This window comes from Thunnus thynnus, chromosome 21 (genome assembly GCF_963924715.1).
Source record: "Thunnus thynnus chromosome 21, fThuThy2.1, whole genome shotgun sequence".
NCBI lineage: Eukaryota > Metazoa > Chordata > Actinopteri > Scombriformes > Scombridae > Thunnus > Thunnus thynnus.
In genome coordinates, this window is record NC_089537.1 from 8,848,111 (window position 1) to 8,861,995 (window position 13,885).

At 41.2% G+C, this 13,885-nt stretch overlaps 1 protein-coding gene across 4 annotated transcripts in view; it reads left to right on the forward strand.

Annotated features, from left to right (window-relative positions):
* LOC137172867 (dnaJ homolog subfamily C member 13) overlaps positions 1-13,885 on the forward strand; it is a 32,717-nt gene that overhangs the window by 11,219 nt on the left and 7,613 nt on the right. For 2 of the 4 annotated variants that reach the window (XM_067577452.1, XM_067577449.1), the window contains exons 6-40: positions 69-269; positions 378-584; positions 1,314-1,409; positions 1,647-1,738; positions 1,997-2,163; positions 3,322-3,401; positions 3,517-3,686; positions 4,586-4,685; positions 4,782-4,889; positions 4,994-5,149; positions 5,256-5,312; positions 5,440-5,561; positions 5,743-5,818; positions 6,025-6,120; positions 6,233-6,373; positions 7,467-7,484; positions 8,520-8,602; positions 8,897-9,050; positions 9,210-9,313; positions 9,416-9,575; positions 9,687-9,749; positions 9,843-9,944; positions 10,224-10,328; positions 10,603-10,805; positions 10,978-11,062; positions 11,188-11,342; positions 11,525-11,570; positions 11,681-11,829; positions 11,972-12,173; positions 12,301-12,416; positions 12,632-12,710; positions 12,799-12,934; positions 13,106-13,290; positions 13,411-13,485; positions 13,573-13,692. In XM_067577452.1, the coding sequence (XP_067433553.1) occupies positions 69-269; positions 378-584; positions 1,314-1,409; positions 1,647-1,738; positions 1,997-2,163; positions 3,322-3,401; positions 3,517-3,686; positions 4,586-4,685; positions 4,782-4,889; positions 4,994-5,149; positions 5,256-5,312; positions 5,440-5,561; positions 5,743-5,818; positions 6,025-6,120; positions 6,233-6,373; positions 7,467-7,484; positions 8,520-8,602; positions 8,897-9,050; positions 9,210-9,313; positions 9,416-9,575; positions 9,687-9,749; positions 9,843-9,944; positions 10,224-10,328; positions 10,603-10,805; positions 10,978-11,062; positions 11,188-11,342; positions 11,525-11,570; positions 11,681-11,829; positions 11,972-12,173; positions 12,301-12,416; positions 12,632-12,710; positions 12,799-12,934; positions 13,106-13,290; positions 13,411-13,485; positions 13,573-13,692 (4,209 nt within the window). The remainder of the gene's footprint in view (positions 1-68; positions 270-377; positions 585-1,313; positions 1,410-1,646; positions 1,739-1,996; positions 2,164-3,321; positions 3,402-3,516; positions 3,687-4,585; positions 4,686-4,781; positions 4,890-4,993; positions 5,150-5,255; positions 5,313-5,439; positions 5,562-5,742; positions 5,819-6,024; positions 6,121-6,232; positions 6,374-7,466; positions 7,485-8,519; positions 8,603-8,896; positions 9,051-9,209; positions 9,314-9,415; positions 9,576-9,686; positions 9,750-9,842; positions 9,945-10,223; positions 10,329-10,602; positions 10,806-10,977; positions 11,063-11,187; positions 11,343-11,524; positions 11,571-11,680; positions 11,830-11,971; positions 12,174-12,300; positions 12,417-12,631; positions 12,711-12,798; positions 12,935-13,105; positions 13,291-13,410; positions 13,486-13,572; positions 13,693-13,885) is intronic. The other 2 variants (XM_067577450.1, XM_067577451.1) reach the window with 2 other exon arrangements.

Genomic DNA, 13,885 nt, shown 5'->3' on the forward strand with positions numbered 1-13,885 from the left:
ATAAACAGTATATTTGCCACTGTGACACCAAAATGAATGGCTCACAACACATACGCCCACATCTGCAGCGTTACAACTGCTACAAGCACCACTGGAGTGACACGCGGAAGTCCGTGAGTTTAGAGGTGACTCCGGGCGGCATCGACCAGATCGACCCTCACACCAACCGAGTGGTTTGTTCCTATGACTACCGCAACATCGAGGGCTTCGTGGAGCTCTCTGATTACCAGGGAGGATTCTGCATCCTTTATGGCGGCTTCAGCAGGCTCGTATGTATTCATAGAGTTGAAGTGTGTTTGTTATGTGTTGTAGTAAAAAAAGATTTATTTAGATTTATTTTTCCCTCTCTCTCTCGTTGCTTCTCTTCTTTCTCTCAGCATCTGTTTGCCTCCGAGCACCGGGATGATATCATCCGCTGCGCCATCGAGCATGCCGGGAACTTCATCGGCATTATGCTACGACTGAGGAAGGAGGCCCTGACCTTCGAGGATTTTGTGACGGGCAGGTTGGGGAAGTACAGCTCAGACGAGAGCATCACTTCGCTGGCTGAGTTCGTGGTGCAGAAGATCACCCCTCGCCACCCGGTCAGAGCCTCTCGTTATTCTTCTCAGTGACCCACTCTTGTTTGTATGATAATGAGACCCTATTTTCAACAGTGAGACAATATCAGATTTCATTTAATGTCATCAGCACATCCACTGATCCTTAAAGAAATGTAAATATTGATGATATATAAAAAGTGTTTTCTTATGCAGTTATTAGAAAATCATAGCTCACCGGCACTTACAGTATAGTGATACAGAAGCTAATGCTACGCTATTCATATTTTACTATTAATATAATGAGACTAAATGTACCTTATTATTATTTCCTTTGATATTTTTTTCTTTAACAATATATTTGTGGTAACAGAATAATCATTAGTGGTGTGAAATTGTCTCAAATACACTTAATTTTAATGTTTACATGTATTGTATTATTATTAAATTGTCAGACTGAGGTGCTCACTCTTATCTAGTGTAAGGAAAATGTGTGTGAAAAAGTATCTTATGTGGATCCTTTGTGTAATCAGTGATTGGTGACACCCTGTACTGTGATGAATTGGATGGTAATTACTTACTTAATATTTCATCTGCAGTCATTAACAGTGTCTAGGAAATCTAAAATAGCCAGAATCATGCAGTATCCACAGTTTCATTGCCTGCCTCTGCTCCCACAGTGTATATATTATTTTTATATTTATTCCCATCAGCTTTTGGTCTTACGAGTCATTATTATCATTGATCTTTATGCTTCGTCTCGCTCTCTTCCAGGAACCTGTTAAGCGTATCCTGGCCCTGACGGAGACATGTCTGGTGGAGAGAGACCCGGCTTCATACAACATAGTCACCATCAAACCCTTCGGAGAGGTGAGCTTCATCATTAAACTTACATCCATGTCATGAAAATTTCAGACTGAAACATTTTTTTTACTTAAAAACCATTTGGACTATTCTGTCTTTGTTTCATTATGTATGAACCGCATCACGTCACGTTAACAGGTTGAACAGAAACGCCTGCGTCTGTGTGATATGAATGAACTCTCCCCTCCCCCACCCACCCCCCCGCTTTTCTCACTCTTGTCCTCTTGTCTCATCCCCCTTCAGGTATTTGCTCTCATCTGTGACGTAGACAACCCTCAGGTGTTTACAGTTGAATTCATCAAAGGCCAAATCAGGAAGTTCTCCTCCACAGAAAGGTACACAGACATAACGTGTACACCCTTCTTTATGTACAAGCCCTGTTGGTTTGGTCAACATTCGGATATATTTTTGGCATCGCTCATTTGCATTGTTTTTTCTGTGCTGTTTACCTCATTTACAAGATGAGTAATTTGCTTTCGTGCATGTGTGTCCGCTGCATAGCCTTGACTCTTTCCTGTTTTCGTGCACTCTCTTCTACCACCGATCATTTGTAATGTATTTAGCTGAGTCTGTTTGTTTATGTGCGTCCGTAGGGACTCTCTGTTAGCCAGCCTGCTCGATGGAGTCCGTGCGTCAGGCAACAGGGACGTTTGTGTCAAGATGGCCCCCACGCAGCGAGGGCAAAGATGGGGCCTACTGAGCATGCCCGTGGATGAGGAGGTGGAGAGTCTGCATCTCAAATTCCTTGCAGCACCTCCCAGTGAGTCAAAGTCCTTCATCTCATGAGATTCATTATGTTTTACTGGATTTTTATATCATGTGTTCAAATTGTCTTAGATTTATATTTTATTTTTTTATTTTAATGGACAGTGGTGTCCACTTTGTGTTTTTAGCCACTCTAATTGTATGGCTCTAGGGATGACAATGTCACCAACTGTCATTAGATGGGTTGCTATGAAATGTTGTGCAGACATTCATGATCCCCAGAGGATTAACCCTCAGACTTCAGTGATCCCCTGACTTTTCATTTAGCATCAATATCAAGTCAAAATTTTAGTTTGTTCTTTTTTTATGTCTAAATACCTGCAGAACAAATGACTTTCCCTTCAGCTCTACTTTGTGATGTAAATGTTAGCATGCTAACCTGCTAAACTAAGTTAGTAAACACAGAAATCATTATACCTGCTAAACATCAGCATGTAAGCATGGTTAGTGTGAGCATTTGCTGCACATTGAGCACAGCTGAGCCCCAGTTTGTCCCTTTCCTGTATTACATATGACTTTGAAACAAACCTGTAATCCAAAACCCCTGAAGGTCATTCACCATTTAACACTGATCTGAAGATATTTCCAGAATCCTCAGAAACACCTCTAATCATCACAATACAAAAACTATAATATACTGTATAAGGTCAAAACTTTTCTCAAGTTGCGGCTTTATTTCTTCATCTAGGTAGCCAGAAAATCAATCAAATGAAACATCAATATATAGCAACATAACTGATAATAAAATTTTCAATTGTAGTTCATGTTGTACATATTGGACAAAGAGGCATGTCATTTCCAGCTACCATCTTTGCTTAGATTAGGGACAAAGAGGTGCAACCTGGAAACGTGGTATAAAGGCTTTTTTGTTGTGCAGTGGATGGTTAGAAGAGTCTTTAAGGGTTCTGGAAATGCCTCCAGAACAGCGGCAAGTGTTATTAAATGACCTTCTGGATTGTTTTAAGATCTCCAGATATATATTTTCTGTATCTCTGTGAAACGACTGTAATGTTAATACATGAGAGGCTCATCTGGGGCTTTGCTCTACATAAGTACAGCCTCAAAGAGCCACTAGGGTGACTGTAAACTCTTGAGTATTGTTAAGATTTTGAGGTTTTGTCTCATTTTTTTCATTCTTTCTTCCTTTGCTTAGATGGAAACTTTGCAGACGCAGTGTTCCGATTCAACGCTAACATATCCTACAGCGGAGTGCTTCATGCAGTAACCCAAGATGTGAGTGTGTTCAATCCTTATGTGACTCGTGTCTGTCCGTCTGCCCAAGCAGTACTCATACTCATTTCCCCCCGTCTTTATCCCTCTCTGCTTCTCCTTTTTTCTTTCTCTTCAGGGTCTTTTCTCTGAGAACAAAGAGAAGCTCATCAACAATGCGATCCTGGCTCTTTTATCCCAGGAGGCCGAGCTGCCCGCTCTCAACGCTGAGCTGGAGAGCCATTTCCAGGCCATCCGGCGCTTGGTGGCCTCCAAGGCTGGCTTCCAGGCTTTCACCCAGCTGCCTAAGTAAGAATGCAGCACATGTGTCACTCTACAGTAACCTCCCTACTTGTATTTCTATAAAGTACACTTTTGTTGAGCTGCTGTTAACAGGCATGCTCTGTCATTCCAAGGTCTGGTCAAGGGTCTGGACTCACAGATGGAACGTAAATATGAATCCATACATCTCAGTCTGCCCTTTGTCTGTCTCTATTTCTTATCCTACCGGTCTTTTCCAGAGTCTGTCTTAGCTGGCTGTCGATCTACCCTCTCTTCTTTTATCTGCGTTCTGCTTTCATCTCAGGCTTTGAGACAGGCACTTCAGAAGGGAGGTTATGTCACTTCACTCTGTTCAGTCGAGCTGTCTGCCTCGATTTGTCTTGACCCTCCACTCTCGCCATTTCATCCTCCGTTTTTTTTTGTTTTTTTTTTTGAGCCTCCATCTCTCTCCCACTATCTGCTTTGCTCATTCTGTTCTTTACATTCCTGAATATCTCATATATTCGAGAGCCTTACGGTCTTTCCGGGTCACTGAGATGTATGAGAGGAACTGTATTTACTGTTTATTCTTTGTTCCTGTGCAGTTGCCAATGAGCCACAATTGGTTTTCCTGAAAGATTCATTGCTGGAGTAGTTTGGTGTTTCCCCTCACACAACCACAAGACACAGATCACTATAAATACACACATATTTTTGCTTTAAGAGAAAACTTCTTTTATGATGTTCGCTTCAGAGTTCAATTAAAGATGTGACAGTTGGTGAGGGAAAGAAACAACAAACCATTTTTGAAGCAATAAATTTTTTGCTTATCCAACCCCAGACCTCTTTAAATATTACAGTATTCGTATGGTATATATGCTGTTGTAGTTTTGTTTAGTGTTTAAGGGTGTTGGTAAATCTGTGAACGTAATGTTTGTGTGTTCCAGGTTCCGGGAAAAGTTGGGAGTTAAGACGGTAAAAGCTTTAAAAAGGAACAACAACGGTGTGACACATGCTGCTATAGACATGCTCTGCGCCCTTATGTGTGTAAGTATCACCTAAATATCAACCCTACGACAACTCCATTGATGTATGTGCTTCTCGCTGTTTGGCTGAGTCCGTCTCTTTCATCTTTCCCTCCAGCCGATGCACGACGACTATGACCTGAGGCAGGAGCAGCTGAACAAGGCCTCTCTGCTGTCCTCTAAGAAGTTCCTGGAAAACCTCCTTGAAAAATTCATCACTAATGTGGTACATTTCTTTTTATTTTCAACAAGCTCAGGATAAAAACTTCAAAAGTATTTTCAATTTCCCAAATCTTATCTCACATTCTCTCTTTTTGTTTTTTTCCCCAGGACCATGGAACAGGAGCTTTGGTTATCAGCTCCTTGTTGGACTTCTTAACGTTTGCCCTCTGCGCCCCCTACAGTGAAACCACTGAGGGCCAGCAGTTTGACATGCTGCTTGAGATGGTCGCCTCCAACGGACGCACACTGTTCAAACTCTTCCAGGTGGGGCAGTTAAGGAGCCAAAGGCTTTTTCTTTCTGACTTAACATTGTTTTGATGAACCCTTTCAGCTCTAATGATGATAGTAATGTGATTATCCTTACCTCTAGCATCCCTCTATGGCGATCGTTAAGGGAGCTGGTCTGGTGATGAAGGCCATCATTGAGGTAAGCCTTTCTGTGGGTTTGGTCTACTCTACAGTGTTGTGAATGTTTATTTAATTTAATGATAATTGTATGAAAATGAGGGCTCGAGGTTTACTGTGATAACTGACTCCTGTTTGTTTACGTTTAGGAGGGAGACAAGGAAATAGCCACTAAGATGCAAGAGCTGGCTTTGAGTGAGGGGGCTCTTCCCAGACATCTGCACACGTCTTTGTTCACCATCAGCGCCGACCAGAGGATGCTGACCAACAGGTAGCTGCCAACTCACTAATACTCTTACCTACGTAGCAATCAAACTTTATTTGTATAGTATCTTTCATACTGGTTACATTGTGTGTACTACTTTTTGTGCAGATCAACTGTGTTTGTACTTTGATAAATGACAAGTAAGAAAAAATGGCTCAAAAACGTGCGTCTGTTGTTTGTTCATTAGACAACTGAGTCGCCATCTGGTGGGTCTGTGGACAGCAGAGAACCCTGTTGCCATGAATCTCCTGAAGAGAATACTGGTAAGTCTCCAAATCAGCCCAGTTCTGACTTTTAAACAAATATCTGATGCCTGTCCAGTAGTCATGGTAGAAGCTATTAGTATTAACAATAGCAATAGAGGCAAAGTATTCCAGGACATAAGCCAATGTTTTTGTCTGGCAGCTGAGCAACCCTGTTTAAATCCTTACCCATTTCACTTTGCTTTGTTCTTTCACCTTGATCTTAGCCAACAGGCCTGCTGGCTTACCTGGACAGTCCTGACCCAGTCCCGGAGAAAGACGTGGACAGGATGCACGTCCGAGACAACTTGAAAATTGCCACGGTATCTGCACAAACGCATCTCAACTGTAGATTTTTGCAGAATGAACAAAAAGTACGATAAGTCATTTGGCATCTTTTAAATGTAATTGTTGTTTTATCTTTCTTTCCTGTAGGACCAGCTCAACCGAAACAAGGTGCCTGAGTGGCAGCGGATAGCAGGCAAAGCAGCCAAAGAGGTGGAGAAGTTTGCCAAGGAGAAGGCGGATGTAGTACTGATGCACTGGAGAGATAAGATGGGCATAGCCCAGAAGGAGGTGAGGATTTCTTTCCCTTTGCAAAGGAACTAAAAGGGCTGATTTATCTGTTATCTATCACACAAGCTTACCGCTACTGCTGCTCACTTTGTCTGCTCAGGTGTCTCTAACAGTTGCTCCTCCTGCTGATGCTGAACAGTACTGCAGAATCCAGAAGCAAACTTATTAACATACTTTTCCATTGCTGCAGCTATTTTGCATGGGGAGCAGTGCCAGCTTGTGACAGCTGTGAGGCTGCCTGACCTTGGGGAAGCAGTTTATGTCCAGATAAAAATCACATTTGATTTTTTTTTTTTTCTTTTTTCAAGATACACGCCTCGCTGTTTGAATCGCTTGCACACTTGTTCATAAATGACTAACACATTTTTTTCTTCAGCTATGACAGATATTTTTCATCACAGGTGTATTTTTGCTGTGCACCAGAGGCCATCATTGGTGTTGAATGTGACCATAATGTTGTATACATTTGAAGGTCTTTTTATTAGGATGCAAATGTGATGACATGTCGGAACTAAATGTCACAAGTGCATGTAGTAAATGTGATTGAGACTCAGCCTGTGCAGGCGGGTTGAAGTTGGCAACAGCAGGACTGTTGACCAAAACTTTTGGTCACTGCTGCCTGTTCTCTGGCTTTTTAACAAAACACAAATCAAATCTACTTTCAAAAAAAGCTATAATGTAACCTCAAAAGTAACCAGTCTTCCCTTTCTGTTACTCTGGCTACACTGGTATTGAATTGAATGACTCAAAATGGCTTAAGATGATCAATTACATGTGTCTGATTGGCTTGCTTTCACTGAATGTTACCAAATCACAGCCATCATTTCATGTCTTTACCACAAGCTGCATGTATACTTGTTTGTTACCAATTTGTTAGCAATAGATAGACAGTGGATACTCAGCTAATACATCTGATGGATTTAGTGTTAGTTTTGTATGTCAACCTCTTTTTATTAGTACTCGAGTGACCTGTTACCCTTTTTTTTTTTTGAGATTCATCTTTGTTTGATCCGAGGAACAATAATCTCTCTGTGTTGTCTCTGCCCCACCCTCCCCTTGTCTTGTGTGGTTTCTCTGCTGTCAAACAATGCAGCAGGACAGAAATAACCTGGTAAGTAGGACTGACCAATGGGATCCACGTTCTTTACATATTCTCTCTTTTCAACAAACTATTTTTCCATCTTCATGTGATACGTTGGGTGTGTTTTTTAATTCAGCCAGGCAATGACCTAACAGGAGCTTTTAGGACGGAATGAACTGGGTGAAATGGAAAACAGTTCCTCACAAAATAGCAAAACAATATTCATCAATGTTATACAATTAGATCATAAAAGATTCTCTTCTTGTCCTGCTGATAATAGACAGGATGTCTACAGTGACGTACCGTCTATATATTATTCAGTTGCTTAACGATGCTATCTGCAGCATTTTGTCATCAATAAATAATGACCAATTTAAGTTTGAGACATAAGTTCAGTTTAATTACTATAAACAGAAGTACATTTGCCAGGTGACCTGTGCTGGCCTCTTCAATGGTATTTTACATTACTTACCAGCATGTTTGATTATGCAGGAAATTGCAGCATCACTTTATGACACCAAAGAGAAAAATGTTTCTTTCTAGTGGTATAACATACTGAACTTTAAAGGTTGTAAATGCTGTGTAGCCACATCCTCTTTGCAACAGGAATCAACAGATTCATGAGAATATGTGATTGTAATTCTGAGAAGCATGTCGGTATTTTAATTGCACACTTGGGGGAAAGGCCTGTTATCGTCTAGCGAGGATTACAGAACGCATCCAATTTTGGGATCCCATTTTGGTTTTTGTGTTTTCATAACCTTGTTTTCTATGTTGGTGCTATGATGACATTGTTTTTTGGTGTTTTTTTTTTGTTTGTTTCTTTGTTCTAATATTCTTCTTAATTTCTCCATTGTCAATTGTTGTTACCTTGTTTTTTTTTACATACTGGTGCCATTCATTTAAATTTTGGTGTTGTTGTTGTTGTTTGTGTAAACTGTTGGTCATGTTGTCGCCATTTTATCTTCACAACTCTCTTCATACCATATGCTGAAAACGGACAAATGTTGGAAGCTGTGCATTATGATAGTTTTTCATAGTTTTGTGTCTTTCATTTGATTTCAGAACCCGAATCAAAAGCCTGTCATCCTGAGAAAGAGACGGCAAAGGATAAAGATCGAATCCAACTGGGAGCTTTTCTACTACAGGTACCACATGGCCCTCAAACCTCATTCTAGCTTTTTTGACCCATTAACTAACCGTGATTGTATTATACTCAAAGTACAGTGTCAGCTCCAAGTTTTTGGGGAATTTGGAATCACTAACCAAGAAACCACAATGCTAGTTTAGAGTTATTTAGCTGTATTTTAGGGACACTATGACAGGATAGTACATTCTGTTGTTTTGATGGACAAAAATGAATAAAGCCTCTGACTTTTAGGTCACGTACTCCACCACTTTTTTCATTCTGCCATCCTCATCTGTTTTTCTGTCTTCTCAAGATTCCAGCTCGACCACGCACGGTCCAACCTCATCTGGAACCTGAAGACGAGGGAGGAGCTGCGGGACGCGCTGGAGGGCGAGATGCGTGCCTTCGGCGTGGACCGTGAGCTCGGCAATGCCACCGTCATCTCCTGGAACCACCAGGAGTTTGAGGTTTGTGTTCAGCTAGAATTTGTTGAAAAAAAATGTGTGATACAACAATCAAATGGCTTGTTAGGCTTTATATAGGCAGTATATTGTAAATTGCTGTGAAGAATGAAGGATTGGATGGATTCTAAAACTGAAATATGCTCTGCCTGTGTATGTTTGCAGGTGAAATATGAGTGCCTTTCAGATGAGATAAAGATAGGAGATTATTACCTGCGTCTGCTGCTGGAGGAGGATGAAAACGAAGAGTCGAGCGTCATCAAGAGATCGTAAGGCGACAGTACAACAAACCAAACTGACTGTACTGATGGTATTAATTCAGCTCTGGATCCTAAAAGATGTTTTTTTGCTTCTCCTTTCCGCTCATTTAGATATGAGTTCTTCAACGAGCTCTACCATCGCTTTCTGCTTACACCCAAAGTCACAATGAAGTGCCTGTGCCTGCAGGCGCTAACAATAGTCTACGGGAAATGTTTCGAGGAGATCGGCACCTTCACAGACACGAAATACATCGTGGGCATGTTGGACCGAGTGAGTACAAACAAAATGTCATCACAAGTGTTCATATGGTTAAGACATTAACAACGGCTTGTTATTTTGGCTTTATTTTACCAACCTGGAAATGTGTTTCTGTGGTTACAGTGTACAGACAAACTGGAGAGAGACAGGCTCATCCTCTTCCTCAACAAACTGATTCTAAACAAGGTAAGCTAATCAAAGCATCTGTGTCTCTTGGAGTTGCATGTTCATGTCTCACGCTTCTTTCTCTTGTTAAATAATCAATCTTTTGCTTTGCAGAAAAATGTGAAGGAGGTGATGGACTCGAATGGAGTGCGTATCTTAGTGGACCTGCTCACCTTGGCCCATCTGCATACCAGCAGAGCCACTGTGCCGCTACAGGTAAACACATGGCTATAGCTTTAGTGTTATATAAACATATATCTCAAATGTCACATTTCAGATGCAGCAGCTATTTGTATACATTTCCATTCCCTCCTCCCATATTTTACACCTCTTTTTTTTAAAAAAAAAAAGAAAGAGTAAATATCCCCCTAGATGTTTTAATTCTCTGATGAGAATGAATTTAACATTGATCCATGTGTTCAAATCTTAAACTCTGGGTCTGCATTTAATTAATCTGTCTACAGTGTCAAATGAAGGTCTTCTTAAATCCCACAGAGCAACGTGTTGGAAGCATCACCAGACATGAAGAGGGAGAGTGAGAAGGAGTGGTACTTCGGTAACGCAGACAAGGAAAGAAGAGGACCTTTCAGTTTCGAGGAGGTATGTGATCTTCTTGAAATGTCCAGCTCCGGCAAAACTTTTCACTGTAAAATCAATTTGAAAATAAAGTTAAATGTAATTCCTGCAAACAACAATTTATCAAAATGGAATAAAGAGGAAATAATAATGCCTGTCTAACGTAATAATTTGCTGGATAGTTTAATAAACATCTTGTTTGCACATATAGTTTTGATTTTGAGTGCATTATCCCAGTCATTGCAGTATTTTTTGTTATTATTTAATCTTAATTGTATTTTTATTTTTCCCTCTCTAGATGCAGGAGTTTTGGAGCACGGGCGTCCTGACAGCGAAGACACGCTGCTGGGCTCAGGGGATGGACGGCTGGCGCCCCCTGCAGGCTATTCCCCAGCTGAAATGGTGCCTCCTGGCCACAGGACAGGCGGTGATGAATGAGTCCGACCTGGCTACACTAATCCTCAACATGCTCATCACCATGTGCTCCTACTACCCCAGCAGGTGGGGGACCACACAAAACGTCTCTGTGGCAGCATGTGTGCAGCTTTCTTTTATGTATTAGTGTAATATTCTTTCTCCGTCAAAACAATCTAATATGTGTTGTCATTTTGCTTAGATCACAAAGCCATTAGACCTTCATTGTAAGATACGTTCTTATCCTCTTATTTCCCAGGGATCAAGATAATTCCATTATCCGTCCTTTGCCTAAGATCAAGAGGATGATCAGTGACAGCGCTTGCCTCCCTCACATTGTCCAGGTATCGCACAGTTTGACTCTGATTTGATTGTCTTTAAAGTTTTGCCATAGCATCTTTGGTTGATTGTTTAATTAAATAAAATTATGTTTTGATTGGCTCCCCTTTCTCTGCATTGTCCTCTCCAGCTGCTGTTGACCTTTGACCCCATCCTGGTGGAAAAGGTAGCCAATGTCATGTACCTGGTGATGCAGGACAACCCTAATCTGCAGCGCCTCTACTTAACAGGGGTCTTCTTCTTCATCATGATGTACACGGGCTCCAATGTGCTTCCCGTAGCGAGGTGAAAACACACCACAAGCAAATGACACATGAATAATTTGTATAAACATGCCAAAGTTATCAGCAGAAACCCACATTTTATTTAGTTTTATCTTGGCTTTTACACATTGGCACAAGTAAGGGTTTAAGTAGTGTGTATGTGTTTGTGTACTGTTAATATTGACCTCTGTGACAACCCTGCAGGTTCCTGAAGTACACTCACCTGAAGCAAGCCTTCAAATCAGAGGAGGTAAAGTTGGTTTAGTTTAGATACAGATTTGTACCATAAAGATTACGATTAGTTAAGAATCCTATGTTCTTTTTAAAAATGACATTTGATTGTTGTGCTCTGTGTCTAAGGGTCAGGACATAGTGCAGCGTAGTGTTCTGGGACCAGTGCTACCTGAAGCCATGGTGTGTTATCTGGAGAACTATGAGGCTGAGCGCTTCTCTGAGATATTCCTCGGAGAGTTTGACACACCTGAGGCCATTTGGAGCAGCGAGATGAGGTAGGAAGTCATTTCTTTCATGACTTATTAGTCTGCTTTAAAAGGCAGAGTAGAGAGATTTTGCAGTGAGAAGGGCAGCAATGAAAGTCTGCATCTGGTTTACGGGAATTTTAATAGTGTCTCTTTGAACTCTCTGCTCCAGGCGGATGATGATTGAGAAGATAGCTGCTCACGTAGCTGACTTCAGCCCCAGGCTGCAGAGTAACACGCGGGCCCTCTACCAGTACTGCCCCATCCCTGTGATCAGCTTCCCTCAGCTTGACAACGAGCTCTTCTGCAACATCTACTACCTCAGACATCTGTGTGACACCACCCGCTTCCCCAACTGGCCTATTCGTGATGCTGTATGTCTCTTTTTTTTCTTATTATCCTTATTTATCCATGGTTGTACTTCCTGATTAATACCTGCTTTTATTTACTAAGAAAGGGTTCTTCTAACATTGCAATCCACCACCACCACTATCCTCACAGGTGAAGCTGCTAAAAGACACTCTTGAAGCCTGGAAGAGGGAGGTGGAGAAGAAGCCTCCCTCTATGTCTGTAGATGATGCCTATGAAGTCCTCAACCTCCCCAAAGGACAGGGGCAGTGAGTGGCATTTAATTATTTAGTACTTGTTACTATTCCTCTTGAATTCTGAATCATCCTTAGTGATTAGTAGCAATAAACATGAGATATGTGGCCATTTAGAAGTGAGTGGGATGTGAGAAATACATTATTTGTCTTTTTTTTATTACTATTATTAATTGTGTGTAAGTTGTTGTTATTAAATATGCCTTTCTGTTTGGCGTTTCTGTCTTCAGGCATGAGGAGAGCAAAATCAGGAAAGCTTACTTCAGACTGGCACAGAAGTACCATCCTGACAAGAACCCAGAGGGCAGGGTGTGTAGTATGATCATTACTGACATACTGTGTACCTCAGTGCTTAGAATATTCATAATATTTCATATCAACTCGTTGTATCTTTCAGGACATGTTTGAGAAAGTCAACAAGGCCTACGAGTTCCTCTGTACAAAGTCTGCACGAATCCTGGACGGCCCTGACCCAGAAAACATCATCCTCATCCTCAAAAGTCAGAGCATCCTCTTTAACCGACACAAAGAAGGTATGTAGATCGATAAACTTCCTGTCTGTCATTTTTGCTCTTCATCTTTCACTGTATACATCTTGACAGAAACAATGAATGAATTAAAACAGTAAAAAAGTGACTTTAGTTGATAATGACTTGCTTGGTGTAGAAACTCACTCCTCTGACCGTTTTATTGTGTATAAACAGAACTGGAACCCTACAAATACGCCGGTTACCCCATGCTCATCAAAACAATCACCATGGAGACGGAGGACGATCAGCTGTTCTCCAAGACCTCCCCTCTGCTCCCGGCTGCGGCTGAACTGGCCTTCCACACAGTCAACTGCTCTGCTCTTAATGCAGAGGAGCTGCGCCGTGAAAATGGCATCGAGGTATGAAACATCAGCGAGGGTTATCCTGTCTAAATTCAATGTTACAAGTCCACATATTTGTGTGTTGTGTTGTGAAACTTAAATAACTGAAATACATTTTTCCTGCCTATGAATACGTAGGTGTTGTTGGATGCCCTTTCTCGGTGTGTCGCTGTATTGACAGCATCCAGCAAGGCTGATGACATGGCTGTTCAGGTAGAGTAACCTCTCTCTCTGTAAAGCTGACAGACGTACCCCCCACATTACAATTTTTTTTAACGCTTTTTTTTTAATGTGCCACAGGTGTGCGGGCACATCTGTAAGTGCTACAGCGTTGCAGCTCAGTTTGAAGAATGCAGGGAAAAGATCATCGAACTGCCCAGTATCATCAGGGACCTCTGTCACATCTTGTACTACGGAAAGGTGACGGTCTTTCACTTACTTTGTTTACTTTCTTCCAAGTTTTCTGTCTTTTATTTACAAATGAAAAGAGAAATTAAAGAAATGTGGAATGATGTTGTCCAAATACAGTTAATTTTTGACACAGCACTTCATAAATGTGCTATGTGTTCTATTTTTCAACATCAATAAGACATTGTTATATTATTTTTTTATG